Source organism: Mandrillus leucophaeus, unplaced genomic scaffold (assembly GCF_000951045.1).
Source record: "Mandrillus leucophaeus isolate KB7577 unplaced genomic scaffold, Mleu.le_1.0 Scaffold50, whole genome shotgun sequence".
Classification (NCBI taxonomy): Eukaryota; Metazoa; Chordata; class Mammalia; order Primates; family Cercopithecidae; genus Mandrillus; species Mandrillus leucophaeus.
Window position 1 is genome coordinate 3433044 of NW_012105365.1, and position 20468 is coordinate 3453511.

At 37.0% G+C, this 20468-nt stretch overlaps 1 protein-coding gene across 2 annotated transcripts in view; it reads left to right on the plus strand.

The window, feature by feature from the left end:
* The window catches only part of STEAP4 (STEAP family member 4), a 28147-nt gene extending 18393 nt beyond the window's left edge, over positions 1-9754 (plus strand). Inside the window, exons 2-5 of one of the 2 annotated variants that reach the window (XM_011996026.1) lie at positions 3525-3982; positions 4633-5160; positions 6701-6865; positions 8162-9339. In XM_011996026.1, the coding sequence (XP_011851416.1) occupies positions 3527-3982; positions 4633-5160; positions 6701-6865; positions 8162-8392 (1380 nt within the window). In that variant the 5' untranslated portion in view covers positions 3525-3526 and the 3' untranslated portion in view covers positions 8393-9339. Of the gene's footprint in view, positions 1-3524; positions 3983-4632; positions 5161-6700; positions 6866-8161 lie in introns of both variants that reach the window. The other variant, XM_011996027.1, reaches the window with a different exon arrangement.
* Positions 9755-20468: the final 10714 nt, after the last annotated feature.

Consider the following 20468-nt stretch of genomic DNA (forward strand, 5'->3'; position numbering starts at 1 on the left):
TCTTGCCTGGGGACCAGTCTGCCTTTGTGGGACTAACAAATTAACTACATGATTAGTTAGTACATTTTAGGGGTCATGCAGCCTCTGGCTGCAAGAGTCTGACCTTCCCCACATTGCTCCTATGGATAGCATTACTATTGTAAAACCTAAGATCAGTGCTTCAGATATTTTGCAGACCCTGCACTGGATGGATCAGCTGACATCACCCAAGTTGGTAATCTGGCTCAACCAGTTCTGCGATCCCCTTTATGAGTCCATCTCCAATGTGACTAATCAGCACTCCCCACTTCCAAGCTCCTACTTTAATTTAAATTATCTTTAAGAACTCTGATCTTCATGCTCCAGGAAACTGATTTGTGTAATAATAATACTCGCATCTCCTGTACAGCCAGCTATGCCTGGATTACTCCTTCTCCACTGCAATCCCCCTGTCATGATAAATCAGCTCTGTCTAGGCAGCAGGCAAGGTGAACCCACTGGGCAGTTACAAATTTGGGGGCTCGACCAGGATTGCCTTTGTGGTTACCTGCTGTGTAGCCCACCTCTGATGATGGATCCGGAGGCCAGCCCAAGTGGCTGCCTAGTTCTCTTGGACTAGGGGCTGACTCTGGCACTCTCTGCCAGTGGGGTGCTGCTGACCCAATATGCATGGATTCAATGGTAGTGGAGAAATATTGCTAGGGAGATATCCCATAACTGTAGCCTCATCACTGGGTGTCTGTAGCTGTAGCCTCCATGCGAGGTGTCTGATTTGGTGAGTATTCCAGTCAGCTACCAACAGCCCCTTCCTTCTCCTGATTTATTGGCCTCTCTGGAGGTGCTGCTGTCTCTTAGTAACCTCCCAGAGTGTCTATCTATAGCCCCATCACAAGGTATCTGCCTGTAGCTCCATTACAAGGTGTGTGTAGCTGTAGCCCCATTACAGAGTGTCTGTCTGTAGCCCCATTAGGGGGTATCTAATTGGACAGAGAATAAGGAACTTGTTTGGAGGACTACTCTTGGTTTGAGACTGGGTCTGGAATCTGTGTCTTGAAGGCCTTCTGTTCGTCTTACATTTTGTGTGTATGTGTGTGTGTGTGTGTGTGTGTGTGTGTGTGTGTGTTTATATGCGTGGAGGGCTCTGAAGGAATTGCTGCCAGCAATTTTCTGGGGGCAGGGGACAGACTCTCACTCTGTCACCCAGGCTGGGGTGCAGTGGTGCGATCTCGGCTCACTGCAACCTCCACCTCCCAAGTTCAAGCAATTCTCATGTCTCAGTCTCAGTGTAGCTAGGACTATAGGTGTGCACCACTATGCCCAGCCCTGAGTTGTCATTTTGAGTAAATGAATAACTTCTGGTGACATGGGACTCTATTTTGTGATATCCAGTGTTTTAAACCTTTGATATTTGACAAACCTTCCAAGATCAAATTCTAAGTTAAAAAAAAAAATTAGATCTCCTAAAGTTCAAAAAGATATATTGGGCTTATTTAATGTATTAAAATCATTTAAGAAACATTGTCAAATATAAAATGGTGTTTAACTTTCTTTGAGTTATAGTCATATAAACATGTTATTAGTATGTGTTATAAAATTGTATAAGATTTCTATAATTCTAATATGCCTCAGTATATGTTATCAGTAATACTACAATTGTTACATTGAATTTTTGTGTGCCACAGAGATAACAAGTTTCCTTGTCAATTTCTTTGACTGTGGCTTCCCTAAAACATTTCTGTCATCTGCAGACAATTGTTATCTTGATTTGGTCCTCTTTAGGAGATGGTTTTATAATCAGCTGTAAAACTTTGACAGGTGCTCTTGAATGCAAGTTTCTGATAACCTTGGAGATTATGACATTAAAATAAAGGAAATTTCGGGACTCTCCTAAAGAGCTGAAATGTTCTTTCATTTGAATAAATCAGCTCTGTCTAGATAACAGGCAAAGTGAACCTGTTGGGTCATTACAACATTAGCTATTAAATAATCTGTTTTCTCATTGACCTGAGATGCTATTTATCATGTGTTTGGGTCCATTTCTGAATTTTTTTAAACTCATTCATTAAAATTTGTCTACTTTCTTTTTTCTTTTTCCTTTTTTTTTTTTTTTTGGACACAAAGTCTCTCTCTGTTGCTCAGGCTGGAGTGCAGTGGCCTCCTGAGTAGCTGGGATTACAGGCGCCTGTCACTACACCTGGCTAATATTTGTATTTTTAGTAGAGATGGGATTTCACTATGTCAGCCAGGCTGGTTTCAAACTCCTGGCCTCAAGTGATCCACCTGCCTTGGCCTCCCAAAGTGCTGGGATTACAGGCATGAGCCACTGTTCCTGTCCAGAACTTTATCTATTTCTTTGATAGTACCACATTATTTAATTATTTTGGCTTTATAAAAGTGTTAATATTTAATATGACTAGCATCCCATTTATTAACCTACTTTTCAGAATTTATAGATTAAATTAGGGAAAACTGACATCTTGTGAGCCTTGCCATCCAAGAACATGCTGTACATTTTCATTTATATAACTTTTCTTCTCCTGATTCTTAAGAGCATTTAAAATATTTTTCATATAGATGTTGCACATACCTTGCTATCTTGTTACATATTGTCTTTATTTTGTTGCACCTATAAGTAGGATCCTTTCATGGATTAAATCTTCTTACTGGTTTCTTTTTTAATATATGAAGAATATTGATTTTAATCTAGTTCCCAGACCAGATGTTGAATTGTTTTAATATGTATGATACTTTTTTGGTTGATTTTCCCTTGTTTGATCATCTGGAATCCCTCTTGAATTTCTGTACCTCTGATTTCTTTCTCTGATCCAGTTATGTTAGTTAGAACTTCCAGAACAATAACTAAAGTGGTCATAGCAGACATATTTGTCTGATTCCTGACTTTGTTGGAAATGTTTCTACTCATGTTTTTAGGCATAATGCTGAATTTTAGGTTAAGATCAATAACTTTTATATGTTAAGGAAATATCTATGTATTTCTCTTTCACTGTGAATCAAGAATAAATATTGAATTTTAACAGATGTCTTTTTTAACATACACAAATAAGATGGACATTTTCCTTAAATCCTTTAATATAAGATTAAATTTTAATCTTTTAAGTTCTATTAATGAAGTTTCTAAAATTGAACTTGTAGAGCTGATCTTCACATTTGTAGAATAATCCCCATATGATCAACATATACCTTCTATTAACAAGCTGCTGGATTCTGTTTGCTAATGTTTTATTTAGGTTTTTTTGTATCACTAAACAAGTGAATTCATCTATAATTTATTGGTGCATTTTTTGGTCAGATTTTGTCCTGTATCCTTTTATCAAACGGAAGCTTTTCACCAGTGATTTTGTTACATAAGACACATATGAGAATATATATGACAATTTTCACTCCTTCCAAATTTGGGGGTAAATATAGTTAAGACAATTAGATTAGAACAAGTCAATTACTATACTTCCTGGATATAGCTCTCTTTAATTTTCCATGCACAGCGCATTTATATTTTGTTGGGCATTTGTGTTATTATTTTTCAGTTATGGAGAAAACTTGTATAGATGCACTTCCTCTTACTATGAATTCTTCAGAAAAGCAAGAGATTGTATGTATTTTTGGGACTGGTGATTTTGGAAGATCATTGGGATTGAAAATGCTCCAGTGTGGTTATTCTATTGTTTTTGGAAGTCGAAACCCCCAGAAGAACAATCTACTGCCCAATGGTGCAGAAGTCTTGAGCTATTCAGAAGCAGCCAAGAAGTCTGACATCATAATCATAGCAATCCACAGAGAGCATTATGATTTTCTCACAGAATTAACTGAGGTTCTCAATGGAAAAATATTGGTAGATATCAGCAACAACCTCAAAATCAATCAGTATCCAGAGTCTAATGCAGAGTACCTTGCTCAGTTGGTGCCAGGAGCCCACGTGGTAAAAGCATTTAACACCATCTCAGCCTGGGCTCTCCAGTCAGGAGCACTGGATGCAAGTCGGCAGGTAAGATTAAACAAATCTACACTCAATCTTTAAAAAATGAACCATTAAATGTGCACTTGCCTCAAAGATTCTAAAATATAATTCCAAGATCAAATACCCACTAAATATTACATTTTGCTAATATGTGTTGTGAATAATTTTCTTGAGCTTGACCAAGTAAGGTGGTCAACTGTTGCAATTCATCTCCCACTGTATGCACCCTCGGATTTTAGTTTGATGGAACCCCATGGTGTCAGCCTCTGGAGGCTTCTTGTCAGTACTAGAAACTAATACTTGGTGAATATCCTTTTCTACTTCCATTACCTTGTATGAAACTGGTTCCATTTATGCACTGAGATTAGAAGCATTCATAAGTGATGCGGCACCACAAACACAGAAGAAAGATCAAACTACTCATTAAGCAGAGAACCAGGTCTTATATAAGTATGATGTGCCTAAAACCATCATCAACTAAAAACCATGGTACTTACCTATCTAGGACACCACAAACAAGTTTAAAGCATCTTGTTAGATATGTTAATTCTACGTCCTTATTTTAAAAACGGTTCACTGTTACATGTCATCATTCTGCATGGTGCTGTTGTAGCCTTTCAAAATAATTATTAAATAAAGAAAAGGAGTAAATACAGAATTAATTGTTTTTAAACCAGGTATTTGTGTGTGGAAATGACAGCAAAGCCAAGCAAAGAGTGATGGATATTGTTCGTAATCTTGGACTTACTCCAATGGATCAAGGATCACTCACAGCAGCCAAAGAAATTGAAAAGTACCCCCTGCAACTATTTCCAATGTGGAGGTTCCCCTTCTATTTGTCTGCTGTTCTGTGTATCTTCTTGTTTTTCTATTGTGTTATAAGAGACGTAATCTACCCTTACGTTTATGAAAAGAAAGATAATACATTTCGTATGGCTATTTCCATTCCAAATCGTGTCTTTCCAATAACAGCACTTACACTGCTTGCTTTGGTTTACCTCCCTGGTGTTATTGCTGCCATTCTACAACTGTACCGAGGCACAAAATACCGTCGATTCCCAGACTGGCTGGACCACTGGATGCTTTGCCGAAAGCAGCTTGGCTTGCTGGCTCTGGGATTTGCCTTCCTTCATGTCCTCTACACACTTGTGATTCCTATTCGATATTATGTACGATGGAGGTTGGGAAACCTAACCGTTACCCAGGTAAATCTCTTCTTATGTATTTTCCTCTACTCCTGAAATCAGAGACTATTGCTACATCATATTCCATTTCATAATTATAGGAAGTCACTCTTCTAAGCATCTTCTTTTTTAAAGTAACTAGAATTAGAAATGTCATGTCAGTTTTTTAAAATGAATCCAGTTTAGATCTCATACAACTATTAAGAATAAAAGTTTGCTGGGTGTGGTGGTTCACGCCTGTAATCCCAGCACTTTGGGATGCTGAGGTGGGTGAATCATGAGGTCAAGAGATCAAAACCATCCTGGCCCCAACATGGTGAAACCCCATCTCTACTAAAAATACAAAAATTAGCTGGGCATGGTGGTGGGCACCTGTAATCCCAGCTACCTGGGAGGCTGAGGCAGGAGACTCGCTTAAACCCAGGAGGTGGAAGTTGCAGTGAGCCCAGATCATGCCACTGCACTCCAGCCTGGGTGACAGAGCAAGACTCCATCTCAAAAAAAAAAAAAAAGAATAAATGTTTACTTTTCAGGTTCACTTGGGTCCAGATGTGTATTTGCAGGGCTCATAGAGATATTGGCAAACCGACAGATTTCATGGCTCAAGAAACCTAAAGACACCTGCTTGAATCCCTCTGGTTGGCAGTCAAATGTTAACTAATGTGTTTTCAAGCTTCTATTCTTATGCATGTTACTTCCTTTTGGAAGTCAAAACCAACCATCTTATAAGTAAGGGGGCTAACCAAACATGTGCCACACTAAAGCAAACAAATTCACAAAAGAGTGCTTATAATTCCCTTAATGTTTGACTTGGGAGAAGTTGGCCTCAATAACTAGAAAACCAAATAATTCTGAGCAAATATCAAATATTATCTTATGCATAATCAAAAGATTCAGTGAGAATCAGCTGAAGGAGTTTTAAAAAACTCCCAGAGGAAGTGCTATAAGTCAGTTCTAGTTTAGAAATAGCTAGTTTTGATAGATCTTACTTCAGTCTCAAAAATTATTAGTCATTAATGTTGCTTCTATGGGTTTCTCTATTATTTTCCTAAGAAATATATGTAAGTTTCCTGGGTAAGAGTCACACTACAAGTGTCTGATTCCTCTCAACTTGTGGTGCAAGACTGATGTATTATATTATGACAGAACAAACGTGAAAGAATCTGCTGTGAGAGTGTGAGTAATCCACATACAAAGCAGAAAAACAGAATTCTGATGTAATTGTTTGAGAGCATCAAGTTTTGCTTGGGGGTCAAAATGCAGATGGTAATGAAGGTATAAGTGAGTGTTTACTGTCTTTTAGAATTTACAGGGAAAATCAAAACTTTCTACACAACTCCTAGAATCAAGTCCAAACAGAACCAATTACTTTTTTTTTTTTTTGCCAAAAAATGTAATTTCTAAGTGCATTTTTCACTGAAGTTATTTTAAAATAATTTTTAAGAAATGCCATACAATTTGCTTTGTGCAAATAATTCATGCTGAGGTATTTTTCAGTCCCCTTCAAAGTGTGGGCAGTTTGTAAAAATGTAGTTTTATAATTGCTTATAATTTTTCTTAGGCAATACTCAAGAAGGAGAATCCATTTAGTACCTCCTCAGCCTGGCTTAGTGATTCATATGTGGCTTTGGGAATACTTGGATTTTTTCTGTTTGTACTCTTGGGAATCACTTCTTTGCCATCTGTTAGCAATGCAGTCAACTGGAGAGAGTTCCGATTTGTCCAGGTAAGAACTTCAAGATCATGCCTAACTTTTCATTTTGCTCCATCACTTCCCTAGCAATCACATTTAAAAATTCAAATTAGAAAACACTGAACCAAGGTACAAAAGGCAGAATCCATAATGGTTTGATTTCTTAATGCTTGCCAAGATTCCTGACTGCCTCCAGATCTACAGCTAAGACTATAGGGTGAAAAGTACCAAGAACTATTATGATTTATGTGAGGAGATGTACTAGGTACAAGGTGAAAAGAAACCCCAAGACAAAATTTCACCATCTAAAAATTAACCTTACAACATGGACATATAGATATGGAAAACCAGATGTTGAGATAAAGTTTAAAATCTTCATAGCAAGATTTGATAGATGTCATCACACCCGAAGACTTAATGCTCTCCTATAAGAGGGAAAATTGTTTTCTTCCACATGTCAACCACCAACCAACCCCTCTTTAAAGGCAGTTAGTAACTACACATTCTTGTAGACCAGTGGTCCTCAAAGTATGGCACTTTGAGTAGGACCAGCAGCATCTGCATCACCTGGAAACTTGTTAGATACACAAAACCCCAGGCCACACCCAGGCCTACTGAATCAGAAACTCTGAAAATGTGGCCCAGAAATTTAATGAGCCTTCAAGATGATTCCGATGCATGCTTATTATGAGTATAATAGAAAAGACCATTAGTCTTTAAAATCAGGTTAGAATTTTTTAGAACTATTGGAATCTTAAGTCTTGCAATTTCTCCCAGGGACCAAATTCAGTCAACATGTTCTCATTAACACTTTTGTTCAAAGTATTAAGGTCGAAATAAACAATAAGCTTTAAAATGTAGGCTGAAACAAGTAAGATTGGCTATTGCTCTTTGTTGTGATAGAAATGAGCTAGGATCTGGTTTTAGTCAGTAACATATACTAAGATGGTGCTTCTTGAGGTCATACTGTGTCATATTCATTTCTGACCTCTAGAAAAGATGATAAATAAAAGAGTTTCACCTTTGGGAACCAAGGCAAGCTAATGATTTATTCTAACTTGGAAGAGTTTACTCCTGGGAAACTTTTTTCCATCCAGCTAGGTTAAGGTGAAGCTACTATGTCATTTGTAAGCAATGATCTTGTTTTAAATGAAGTATTTACCATCCTGAGGAAGGGTTAGTGCTTTTTTTCAGTACTTAACAAAGTGTCCTAAACATTATAGGTCTCAAATGTTTGTGATTGTTGACAAATATCCATCACTGGCTTAGAGTGTTTCACTTTAAGATGTAAATAATGTTAACTTACATATTTTTGTTTCTTGTTTATAGTCCAAACTGGGTTATTTGACCCTGATCTTGTGTACAGCCCATACCCTGGTGTACGGTGGGAAGAGATTCCTCAGCCCTTCAAATCTCAAATGGTATCTTCCTGCAGCCTATGTGTTAGGGCTCATCATTCCTTGCACCGTGCTGGTGATCAAGTTTGTCCTAATCATGCCATGTGTAGACAACACCCTTACAAGGATCCGCCAGGGCTGGGAAAGGAACTCAAAACACTAGAAATCAGCATTGAATGGAAAATCAAATATTTAAAACAAAGTTCAATTTACATGGAGTTCTGAACTACAGTGTTGAATGTTTAAAGAAGAATGATGGATATAGTTAGGAAAGCTTTTTTCTTACACCGTGACTGAAGGAAACACTGCCTGTGTTTGAGAAATTGACATACTGGAAGAGATCACCATTTTATCTCAGGTTAGTGAAGAATCAGTGCAGATCCCTGCCTCTTATTTTCCCGGAGGCTATGGGGCTGAGATTGAAATTAGCTTTGTGGTTTTACACTAAAGAGTTTCCTTACTATGGGCAACATGTATGACCTAATATCTTGCAAAATCCAGTAGAAGTATGTGCAACTTCCTTCTCTGGCTCAAGGGCTGAGTTAAGTGAAAGGAAAAACAGCACAATGGTGACCACTGATAAAGGCTTTATTAGGTATATCTGAAGAAGTGGGTCACATGAAATGTGAAAAGGGAATGAGTTTTTTTGTTGTTTTTTGGAAGTAAAGGCAAACATAAATATTACCATGATGAATTCTAGTGAAATGACACCTTGACTTTGCTTTTCTCAATACAGATATTTACTGAGGGGAACTATTTTTATAACACAAGAAAAATTTACAATTGATTAAAAGTAACCATGTCTTGGATACATGCAAATCTATAGAGTTGGCATGTAATTCTTCCTCTACAAAGAATAGGTGTAGGAAAGATTGAATAAAAATGGAGGGATATCAACTTGGATTTCACTTGCATTGTGCATAAGCAAAGAAGGGTTGATAAAAGTTCTGGATCAAAAAGTTCAAATAAACCAGAATTTTAGACAGCAAGCTAAATAAACATTGTAAAGTTACACTATATTAGGTTTAGTATTATTTAGGTATTATAATATGCTTTGTAAATTTTATATTCCAAATATTATTCAATATTTGCCATCTATTAATTTCTAGTATAAATAAGTAGCTTCTATACCTGTCTTAGTCTATTATAATTGTAAGCAGTAAAATTAAATAAATAATCTGCAGGTATAAATTTGAACAATGCATAGATGATCGAAAATTACGGAAAGTCATGGGGCAGAGAGGTGTGAAGATTCGTCATTATGTGGATCTTTCTCAAATCCTTGCTGAAATTTAGGATGGTTCTCACTGTTTTTCTGTGCTGATAGTACCCTTTCCAAGGTGACCTGCAGGGGGATTAACTTTCCTAGCTCAAGCATGGAGCTAAAAGGAGCCTTATGCATGATCTTCCCACATACCAAAATAACCAATAGGCACTGAGTTTGGCATTTTTCTGCCTGATCTACTAAGACCTTTTTTTTTTTTTACTTTCATTATAACATATTATACATGACATTATACAAAAATGATTAAAATATATTAAAACATCATCAACAATCCAGGATATTTTTCTATAAAACTTTTTGAAAATAATTCTGTCTACCTTATATATTTAATTTTACATCCTTTTTTAAAGGCTTTGTTTTTCTAGAGGCTTTATTTTCCTTTTTTTATTATCTTTTATTTTTTTGAGACAGTCTTGCTCTGTTGCTCAGGCTGGAGTGCAATGGCACAATCTCAGCTCACTGCAACCTCCTTCTCCCAGGTTCAAGCGATTCTTGTGCATCAGCCTCCTGAGTAGCTGGGACTACAGGCATATGCCACTATGCCTAGCTAATTTTTGTACTTTTAGTACAGATAGGGTTTCACCACATTGGTCAGGCTGGTCTTGAACTGCTGGCCACAAGTGATCTACCTGCCTCTGCCTCACAAAGCACTGGGATTACAGGCATTAGTCTGGCCTTACGTGATATATTTTCTTAATGGCTGCATAATATCACATCAAATAGGCATTTTTCAAACCTCTTTCCTTATTAAACATGTAGACTATATCCATTGTTTTTACTAAAACAAATAACATTTCAGGTATCTTTGCACTAATAATGTTTTTCCATATTTTTAATTATTTCCTCAGAATACCTGCCAAGAATTGGGAGTATAGAATTAAACAACTTTTACTAGCATTTGCTATATATTGCCAAGTCATTTCTAAAGTGACCTTATCAATTTCATTACCATTGGATGAGGGTGTTGCTTTCATCACACTATTGTAGATAGTCTTTTTTATTTCAATTTGTGTTTATTTAAAACTAGTTGCAAAGGTACACAGAACACATGCTCCTTCAACTTATCTTTGATAAACCCAAGCAAGAATACAAAAAGCTGGAAGACATTGAGTAGAGTCATGTTATATGGTGCTGAACCTACAGTATCAGTGGAAAAGACAGGGAAAATGTCACTACTCATCTATGTTATGCAGAACAGTCAGGTGTACCGGGGCTGGATACTGCTCTTTGACTTGAGCATTGGTTGATTAAAGTTTAAGTATCATTCAGGTTGGTCTAGAGAAGCCTTTGGAGTTAACCATGCTCTTTTTTGTTAAAGAAAGGAGTAATGTGTTTATCCTGGCTCACAGTCCATCACCGAAAATAGAAAATGCCATTCATAGGTAAAATACTGACCTATAGAAAAAAATGAACTCTACTTTTATAGCCTAGTAAAAATGCTCTACCTGAGTACTTAAAAGCAATCCATGAAGCCTGAAGCTAAAGAGCACTCTGGTGGTTTTGGCATAACAGCTGCATTGCCAAACCTGACCTTTGGCCCCAACCACAAGAGCTCCAAGCCCCACCAGCTGACCAAAGAAAGCCCAAGTTCTCCTTCTGTCCTTCCCACAACCTCCCTCCTCCCAAAACCATGAAATTAATTTGACCATATTAACACAGCTGACTCCTCCAGTTTACTTAAGGTAGAAAAAATGAGTTTACAACAGATGAAAATAGGTGCTTTGGGTGAACAGTATTCCTTTTAACAGATCCAAACTATTTTACATTAAAACAAAAGTTAAACTAAACTTCTTTACTGCTGATATGTTTCCTGTATTCTAGAAAAATTTTTGTACTTTCATATTATTTTTGTGCACTTTCCGCATGTTAAGGGATGATGACTTTTGTAAATGTGTATTCATTAAATGTTACTTTAAAAGTATTTTCTAGTTTTGTTTAATTCTGGTTTTAACTCATCAGCATTCCAAAGAAAGTTACTAAAAGGTTTTGAATCACAGTAGTTCCAGCATCTAGGACTAAAAATACTTCCCTTCAGGGATAAGGAAAAGAGAAGGCAGTGCATGGGTTTGAAAGTGCATTAACAGATTTGCAGCTTCTTGCAATGTAAGCTGGAGCTCAGTGGGGTGGCACAGTCCAGTATCTTGTGTGTGCTTCAGTATTACCCTTAGAAAGGGGAGAGCATCAGATGGCTAAATGGTGAGGACTGCACCATCCCACGCTGGACTTTTGTGAGAATTAGGAGGTAAAAAAGCTTTCCTTCTCCAGGCAGACGCCACAGGGGTAAGGCTAATGGCTCGACAAGCAGACTTCAGGTTGGATTCAGACTGCGTGACTGGGCATTAAATGCCTTGCACAACTGGACTGCTGCAGCCCTGATGGGTGTTATCCTGCTTTCAAAAATAGTATTAAAACTTATAAATAAAGAGAGGACTGACAACCTGGAGGAAGCTAGAAGCAAATGGAAAGTCCCTACTGAAAAAGCCATTTCAATTAGAAATTCATTCAGGAGCTCTTCATGCATCTATTGTTCAGGGATCACAAAAGAGCCATGATAATGATAAATATATATTGTGCATTTCACCTCTGAGAGCTCTGAGAGCGTAAAAGCTTCTGGAGCTCCTTTCCAAAATTAAGGTATAATGGCAGTCAAGGTACTACACACAGTAGTTGCAATTTTCATTCTCCATCATCACAACCACAACCATCATCTTCACTACCACTTGTCCAACACACACACACACACACACACACACCCCACCACCCACAGGTAGCCTTACAGGATCCTACTTCAATTTTCTATAATGAATTAGGTTTACATTCTAGAAAAATATTTCACTCTTCTCAAGGTTTGTTCAGTAGAATTTGGGAAAAGAGTATAAGTTACTCTTCAATTTATCAGAGGCATTTGAACCAGGGTGACTCCATCTTCAATAGAGGTTGAGTAAAATAAGGCTGAGACTGGCCAGGCACAGTGACTCACACCTGTAATCCCAGCACTTTGGTAGGCCGAGGCAGGTGGATCACCTGAGGTCAGGAGTTTGAGACCAGCCTGGCCAACATCGTGAAACCCTGTCTCTACTAAAAATACAAAAAATTAGCCAGTGTGGTGGCGCATGCCTGTGATTCCAGCTACTCTGGAGGCTGAGGCAGGAGAAGCTCTCGAATCCAGGAAGCAGAGATTGCAATGAACCGAGATCGCACCATCGTACTCCAGCTTGGGTGACAAGAGTGAAACTCCATCTCAAAAAATAAGTAAATAAATAAATAAATAAAGACTGAGACCTACTGGGCTACATTCCCAGGACAGCAGGTGTTCGCAGTCACAGGATGGGTTAGGAGTTAGCACAAGGTACGGGTCACAAAGACCTTGCTGATAAAACAGGATGCAGTATAGAAGGCATTCAAAACCTACTAAAACCAAGATGGCAATGAAAGCGATCTCTGGTCGTCTCAGCTGATCATTATATGCTAATTATAATGTATTAGGAGCCTAAAAGACACTCCCACTAGCACCATGACAGTTTACAAATTCCATGGCCACGTCCAGAAGTTACCCTATATGTTCTAAAAGCAGGAGGAGCCCTCAGTTCTGGGAATCGTCTGACCCTTTCCTGAACATCTCATGAATAAGCCATCCCTTGTTTATCATATAATCAATAAATAACTATAACTATACTCAGGCAGCCCTATGAGGTAGCCATATTATTCCTTTACAGTGTTAATAAACTTGCTTTCATTTTATGGATTCACCTCAAATTCTTTCTTGTGCAAGATCCAAGAACTCTCTCTTGGGGTCTGGATTGGACCCCCTTTCTGGTAACATATGCATTACCTCTCCTCAAGCTCAACACAAAGTCCTAAAGTTTCAGATAAGACCCATATGAGGGAGGTGAAGGATGAAGGAATTGAGAGCCAAGGGACTGAGAAAAGGGGAATGTGGAAGAGCATGACAGTGCTCTTGCCATTACCCAGCAAAAGCCAAAAGGATCCAGTGCTACTTGCTTTCTGCTGTAAGGGAATTTTGGAAGGCTTTTAATGATATTTATTGCATAATGCTGTGAGCAGCAGAGCCTATGCTAACGATTTCACATGCCTTACCTTATTTAATCCTCATAACAATTCTCTAAGGTTCTCTTCTTATCCTCAGAAGAGGAAACTGAGATTTGAAATCTCAGTACCTTGACTAAGTTCACACAACTAATAAGAAGCAGAGCTGGGATCTAGGCAGTCTGACTCCAGGGCCATCTCCTTTTAACACAACAATATAATGGGGGACAACAATGCTGTCCTCCTAAGTGTCCCTTTGAATCCACAAAATAGACTAAGTGAACCAAACCACTGCAACGCTTCTTAAAAACATTTTTAAAGACAAGAAGCTTATTTGCATTTTAAATATTCCTGATTGCCCAGTCCTCAATACTCCAGGTTTACCTATGTTGATTTCAATTCATCCTCTAAGGTTGTAGAAACACAGGATCTGTGGTTCCCGCATTAAGTTCAATTTCATTGCAATTGCCATTTTAATCTTCCCACTCTAGTCTGGCCACAAGCTTTCCTAAACTATAAAGGGAGCTTTGTTCTGGTGGAGGTAGGTAAAATCCCCAGACCTGAGGACTCAAAGGAGCAGTCAAGGAGAGGATAGCTCTTCTCCAGAGCTTAAAGGCAAATATTTTCTTTTTCCCTGGTTTCATCTTATTGCTTTGCATACTGAGTGAACTTACTTGTTCTTGAGACCCAGTAACCCATGCAAGAAATTTCATAACACTTCTCATTTAGTACTTTAATACTAGTTGAAGAATCTAGGGTTACACACACACACACACACACACATACACATACACACACACATCAGGCTTAGTTCCGTTACCTATAGCTGTAAAAATGAGCTTTTTCTCAGTTTTGTAAAAACGAAAGGTTGCTGGACTGGAACTCACAGTCTTGTATATCACAGTCTTGTATATCAAAAAGTATCAGATTGTGATAAAATAGAAAACTAGAATTAAACTTGGCCTTATGAGTTTTAGAAAATCAACAGATTTTGAAGGAGCCCAACCAGTGTATTCATTTCATTTTTATTAATCCTTTCTTTCATTCTAAGATAGAGATGAAAAAGAATGACAGAGTTCCTGCTCTCATTTCATCAGAGTAAAATAAATAAGTTTTAGTGTTCCATAGCTCTGTAGGATGACTATAGTTAACAACAACATATAATTTCAAATAGCCAGGAGAATATTGAATGTTCACAACACAAAGAAATGATAAATGTTTGTGATGATGGATATGCTAATTACACTGATCTGATCACTATACATTGTACATACATAAACATTAACTATGTACCTCATGACTATGTACAACTGTTACTTGTCAGTTTTAGAAAATAAAAAAGCAGAAGAGATCTGCTACCAAATGCAGGAATTTTCTATAGAGTCTCTTATAGCTAGCCTTCTAAGCAGGCTTAACTCTTCTCATGATAGAGTATTGACCATCACCAAGAAGAAATCTTTCATTTTAAGCACTCCAGGAAATTATCAGGGAGTTCTCTCTGTAGCTAACCAAAGTTTTCCTAGTTGTACTCCTACCCATTTTTCTTAGTGTGGTCATTTAAAGCAGTGCCTCACCAACTATCAGAGATGAGGGCCAGTAATTTTTGTTTCATTTTTTTCCAGTTCATTACAAATCAATGCATATGTCTGTAAAACACAAAATCACATGCTTAAATATGATGGCAACATCAAATTGCCATAAAAGTTTCTAAGCTTTTCACCCCAATTTCTGAATTTATTACAGACTGGTAACAAACAGCTCACAAGCCAGCACCACGGGCAGACTACACTTTGCACAGCGCTCAAACGTAGGCCTAACAACCTGGCTTGGCTTGGCACTTCTAGAAACTGATCCTGAGGCAAGACTTCTTGTAAAAGAGTTTATACTGGAAGTTAAAAATCATCAAATTATTAAGTTCTAGGAATGGAGTAGTAAAGTAGACAGAGCAGGGAAGGAATAAAGCATGAATGTTCCCGCTGGTCACCCATCTGGGCAACTGGAGCTCAATTTTGCTGGGAAACTCTGGAAGACAGTGTCAGACATAACTAAGAGTTATTCCCATCAAGGGGAAAGGAAACTGTGCTTTTCATCTACCAAATCCTTGCTTAACATTGGAATACAGATGCTTCCAAGACATTAACTTTCTGGCACTCTGGCTTTTCCTACACACTTGCTGTGCATGCCACCATGTCTGGGGGAAAAAGGCCCACAGGCAAAGAGGTACCAGCATTCATACAACCAGCTTTCAGCTTGTAGAGGTGGCTGCCAAGAGGAACTTGCAGTTGGCAATGCCAACTACAACTACTACACCATCCAGTTGGAAATTATACAAAGAGTATGAACAAAGTTCACAGGAGAAACAAGGCACTTCAACATATAAAAAGATATTCTACTTCATTCATAATGAGACGTGTGAAAATTGTAACTGCATCAATACCATTTCTCACCTAGTAGATGGGTAAAAATCCAAAAGTTTGAGCACACATTCTGTGGGTGAGGCTGTGGAAACGTAGGTTCACATACATTGCTCTTGGATATGTAAATTAGGACCATTCCTGTGCAGAGCAATTAGGCGATATCTTTCAAAATAAAAACACAGAGTTAAGTTTTGATCCAGGAGTCTCACTCCTGAGAATTTATGCTATAGATACGCCTACAGGCATTCGAGATGAAAAATAAGCATTGCTATTTGTTTTTCTTGTTTTTCATGAATGACATTGTAAAAGTAGAATATGGGCAGTGACGCAATAATTCATCTTTGGGACTGGTCAAAGAAACAATGATGCTTTCACAGAATGGAATTCTATACAGCTGTTTAAAACAAACCAAGGCAGCTTCTTTTACATATATGGAAAGATGTCCAACATATACTGTGAAATTTTTAAAAAGGTACAAAATAACATATATAGTATGATTCCTTTTGCATATGTGTATTTGCTTTTAATTGCCTAAAGAAACTCTTAGAAGGATTCAAAAGATCCATACCAAACAAGATGGGAGAACAGAGGAGTAGTGACAGGAGTAGAAGCACCATAGACCTTTTCATATCATTTTGGTTTTTTAATTACATGAGTAGGTTACCTAATTATTAAAATAAATTTAATTTAAAAGGTAATGGGGCATAGGAAAAAATTTGTTAAAAGATACAAAATTACAGCTATATAGGAGGATTAAGTTGTAGTGTTCTATAGCTCTGTAGGATGACTATAGTTAATAATATATATTTCAAATAGCTAGAAGGAAGATATGATCTCAACAGAAAGAAATGCTAAATTCTTAAGATGATGGATATGCTAATTATCCGAATCTGATCGCTATATATGTATTGTCATGTCACTATGTACCCCATAAATATGTATAATTATCATGTGTCAATTAAAAATTTTTAATTAAAAAATTATAAACAAAAAAACTTTTTAAGTAATTGATTGCCTATCCCTGCTAAATCTTATCTTACTCATGCTAAACTTCACCAGCACGTTCATTCTTTTCTCGTATATAAACATTTCTAAATCTTTCATCTTTCTGGTGCCTCTTGTTCAGATCTACAAACATTTCGATGTTCCTTTTGAAACACAGTTCCTTAAGCCAAAAACAGGACCTTTTTTCCTTTCTTTCACATTCTGTAATTAAAATAGTATTTAAATTCTTGAATTTTAGGAATATTCAACAACAAAAGTCCATTATTTCATCTCTATTGGAATTTTTCCCCATATGAAGAAGACTTAAAATACTTTAATATAAAATAAATTGTCAATAAAAATAGTTTTTATAAAACTGGCTAAAAATATCAAGTAAGCATCAAAAATATAACTCCAGATGAGGTGCAGGTATAGAATATAATGTGATTGTTGCTTCTGTTATTCTAACTTGTGAGTCTCTATAAAGTGTACACATTCACTGTAATTTTTTTATAGTCACATAATTTCAGGATCACATCAAATAATATGCCTAATGCCTTTTCACATAAAGTATTAATTCCAGTCTCTCCATAGTCTGCCCCTCTACCCCATCTCTGCCCGCTTCCACCACCAAACCATCCGCTCTATAATGATTACCATTAATATTTTTAAACCTAAGTGCAAAGCAAAACTATCTTGCACTATCTGCACTGTCTTTGCAATAATGCTATAAATCTAAAAATATTTTAAAGTACTGTAACTCTAAAATTGTTTTAAAATAAAAGGCTTATTTAAAAAAAATACTCACCCTATTCTTATTAAAGTTTATCTCATAGAAATTAACCTATCCTTCAGCATAGAAAATTGTTTTAAATGTTTATTCCATTTTCCAAAATATATGCTCCACACATATTTCCTAAACATGGCCTCCATGTCTTTATTTTAGTTTTTGATAAGAAATGCAGAAACTTTATCTATAACCTCCTACTCCAACTATAGTGTTTTTTAGACTACATGAAGCCTAGAGATTATCGAATCGTATAAATTCATTTCACAGATGTGGAAACTGAACCCAAGAAGGTGAAGTAATTTCTGCAAGGTCACATAGCTACATTGCAACAAAGCAGAATTAGACCACAGATTACCTGATTTTCAGGCTAGGGTTTTTTCCGATCCTTTTGAAATCAGGTGATTAAGTTGAAAACAAGTTGGTTGTAGATCCAAAAAAAAGTGGGGGGTCAAAAGGACTGATCCGAAACAGGTATATCCAGTTACAATTTTGGACTTTTCAGTCAGTGATGAGTACTTTGCCTTTAAAAAACATGACAAAGACTAAAGAAACAGAATTATCTAGTGGTACACTTAGGCTGACTGTGATTATTGGAATTCTAAAGAATGATACACAACATTTTCCCCTTCTTTCATGTTCTCTCATTAAAATAATATTTAAAGTCTTAGTAAACATTTTAGGAATATTCAACAACAAAAAGTTGTCCATTATTTCATCTCTGTTGGAATTCTTCCCCATATGAAGAAGACTGTTAAAACTGCTTTAATATAAAATAATTTTACAATAAAAATAGTTTTTATAAAACTGGCTAAAAATAGCAAGTAGACATCAGTGGCAGTCATGGAAGATGACCTACTCAGATGTTCCTTCGAGAGACCCTGCTGCAAGGAAACATAATAAATAAACAGCCTTCAACTGGCCCACATTATTGATAAGCACCACGTTATTCACATGATCCACACTGCCCTTGGGCTGCTCCCAGCCAATGACCATGCGTAACAGAGATACTAGAACAAAGCCATCATTGCCTCATATGAGCATCCTCTAATGGATCATTGCCTCATACGAGCTTCGTCTAATGGGCAGCGTTTGCTTGGCTGTTCCCATTGGGCCAGCCAAGACTTTTTCACATCTGCACTATGACTTGGATCTCCTCCTCTCCAATGTTTCCCTCGCCTTCATCTTTTGCATGTGTTAAGGCCAGCATTGCAATATGAAGGCTCCCTCCTCGTTTATCCTTTAAGTCATTTCCTCCAATAAATCTCCCATCTTATCTTGGTATCTGCTTCTTGGAGAACCTAACTGACAAAGCATCACAAGCAAAAAAGCAGCAAAATAAATAACTTTTGTTAATAACATTAGATAATAATTATGACATTTATTAACCCTTTCACTCAAATATAATCCTCAACAGATAGTTTCGCCAATTGTTATGTCCTAAGATGTTAAGCATAAATAAATGACAAATGTACATCACAGAGTGTGTTAGGGAAGCATATCTCTTTTTCCAAGTTCCAATCCCCTACCTATGAAAGAGAAGAAAATATGAGATTCTTAAGGTCTAAAGATATATATAAAAGAAAAAAAAATGTATTTCTGTTTCACTGAACGTTATGAAGCTGCTATTCTCAGAGAAGGACTAAATGTGGTAAAGAGATAGTGAAGAAAAGATGCTTGGGGCAAAAGTTGAAAATGGCTGAATCTGAGAAAAAGGTACGGATTTAATCCCTCCGCCACCCTGAATGTGAGGCAGAGGAAGAAGGATTGTAGAATGAAGTATCCCAAATGCTGAGAGAGGCCTCACTACTTCAGTAAGACACAAAGCTTTTAGTAAGAATCTTCAGTCAATACAGTAAAGTTCTCTGAGAAACACTTCAAAGGCCACGAAAAGCTAAGTGACTAAATCGACCCAACTCTTAACAGCAGTATCATGTGGCCAGAAGAGCCAGAATAAAGATGTCAACCACCACAGGCACAGACCAGACCCCTTCTCCACCTTCTAGCCCTAATCAATTTCTGGACCCTGATTTGAGAAAAGGATGAGAGAAAAAAAGACACAAAAATTAACTTAAATTGAATGTGATATTGGCTAGGTGCACAATACCTCCACAAAAAGTTATTCTGACTTACAGAATTAGAAAAAATTGTAGCATTCCTTAGAGTTGTGCCACAAGTTTATAGAAGAAAAGAAAATAAGAATTAACAGATGCCAAGAAGAATTCGGAGGGTAAAAGAGCAAACAATGAGAAATCAGAACTATACTTAAAGAAATACACAAACAGATGCCACATGTGCAGAGTAAGGAAAATGGAGAACGGAAGATGGTGAATAGTAATGAAAAATGGAGAATAGTAAGGAAAATGGAGAATAGAAGATGGAGAATAGTAAATAATCGAAAATGGAGAATAGTAAAGAAATGGAGAATGGAAGATGGAGAATAGTAAGTAATGGAAAATAGAGAATAGTAAGGAAAATGGTGAATGGAAGATGGAGAATAGTAAGTTATGGAAAATGGAGAATTGAAGACGAAGAATAGTAAGTAATGGAAAATGGAGAATAGTAAGGAAAATGGAGAAGGGAAGAAAAAGGGCACATGAAAAGTAGAGTAGATATCAGATGTTAGCTTCCCACCTATATCTTTTAAGATACTTGGTGAAGAAAAAAAACCATATGAACTAAGGATATCACTTGAAGGTGATAAACCAAATAGTATTTT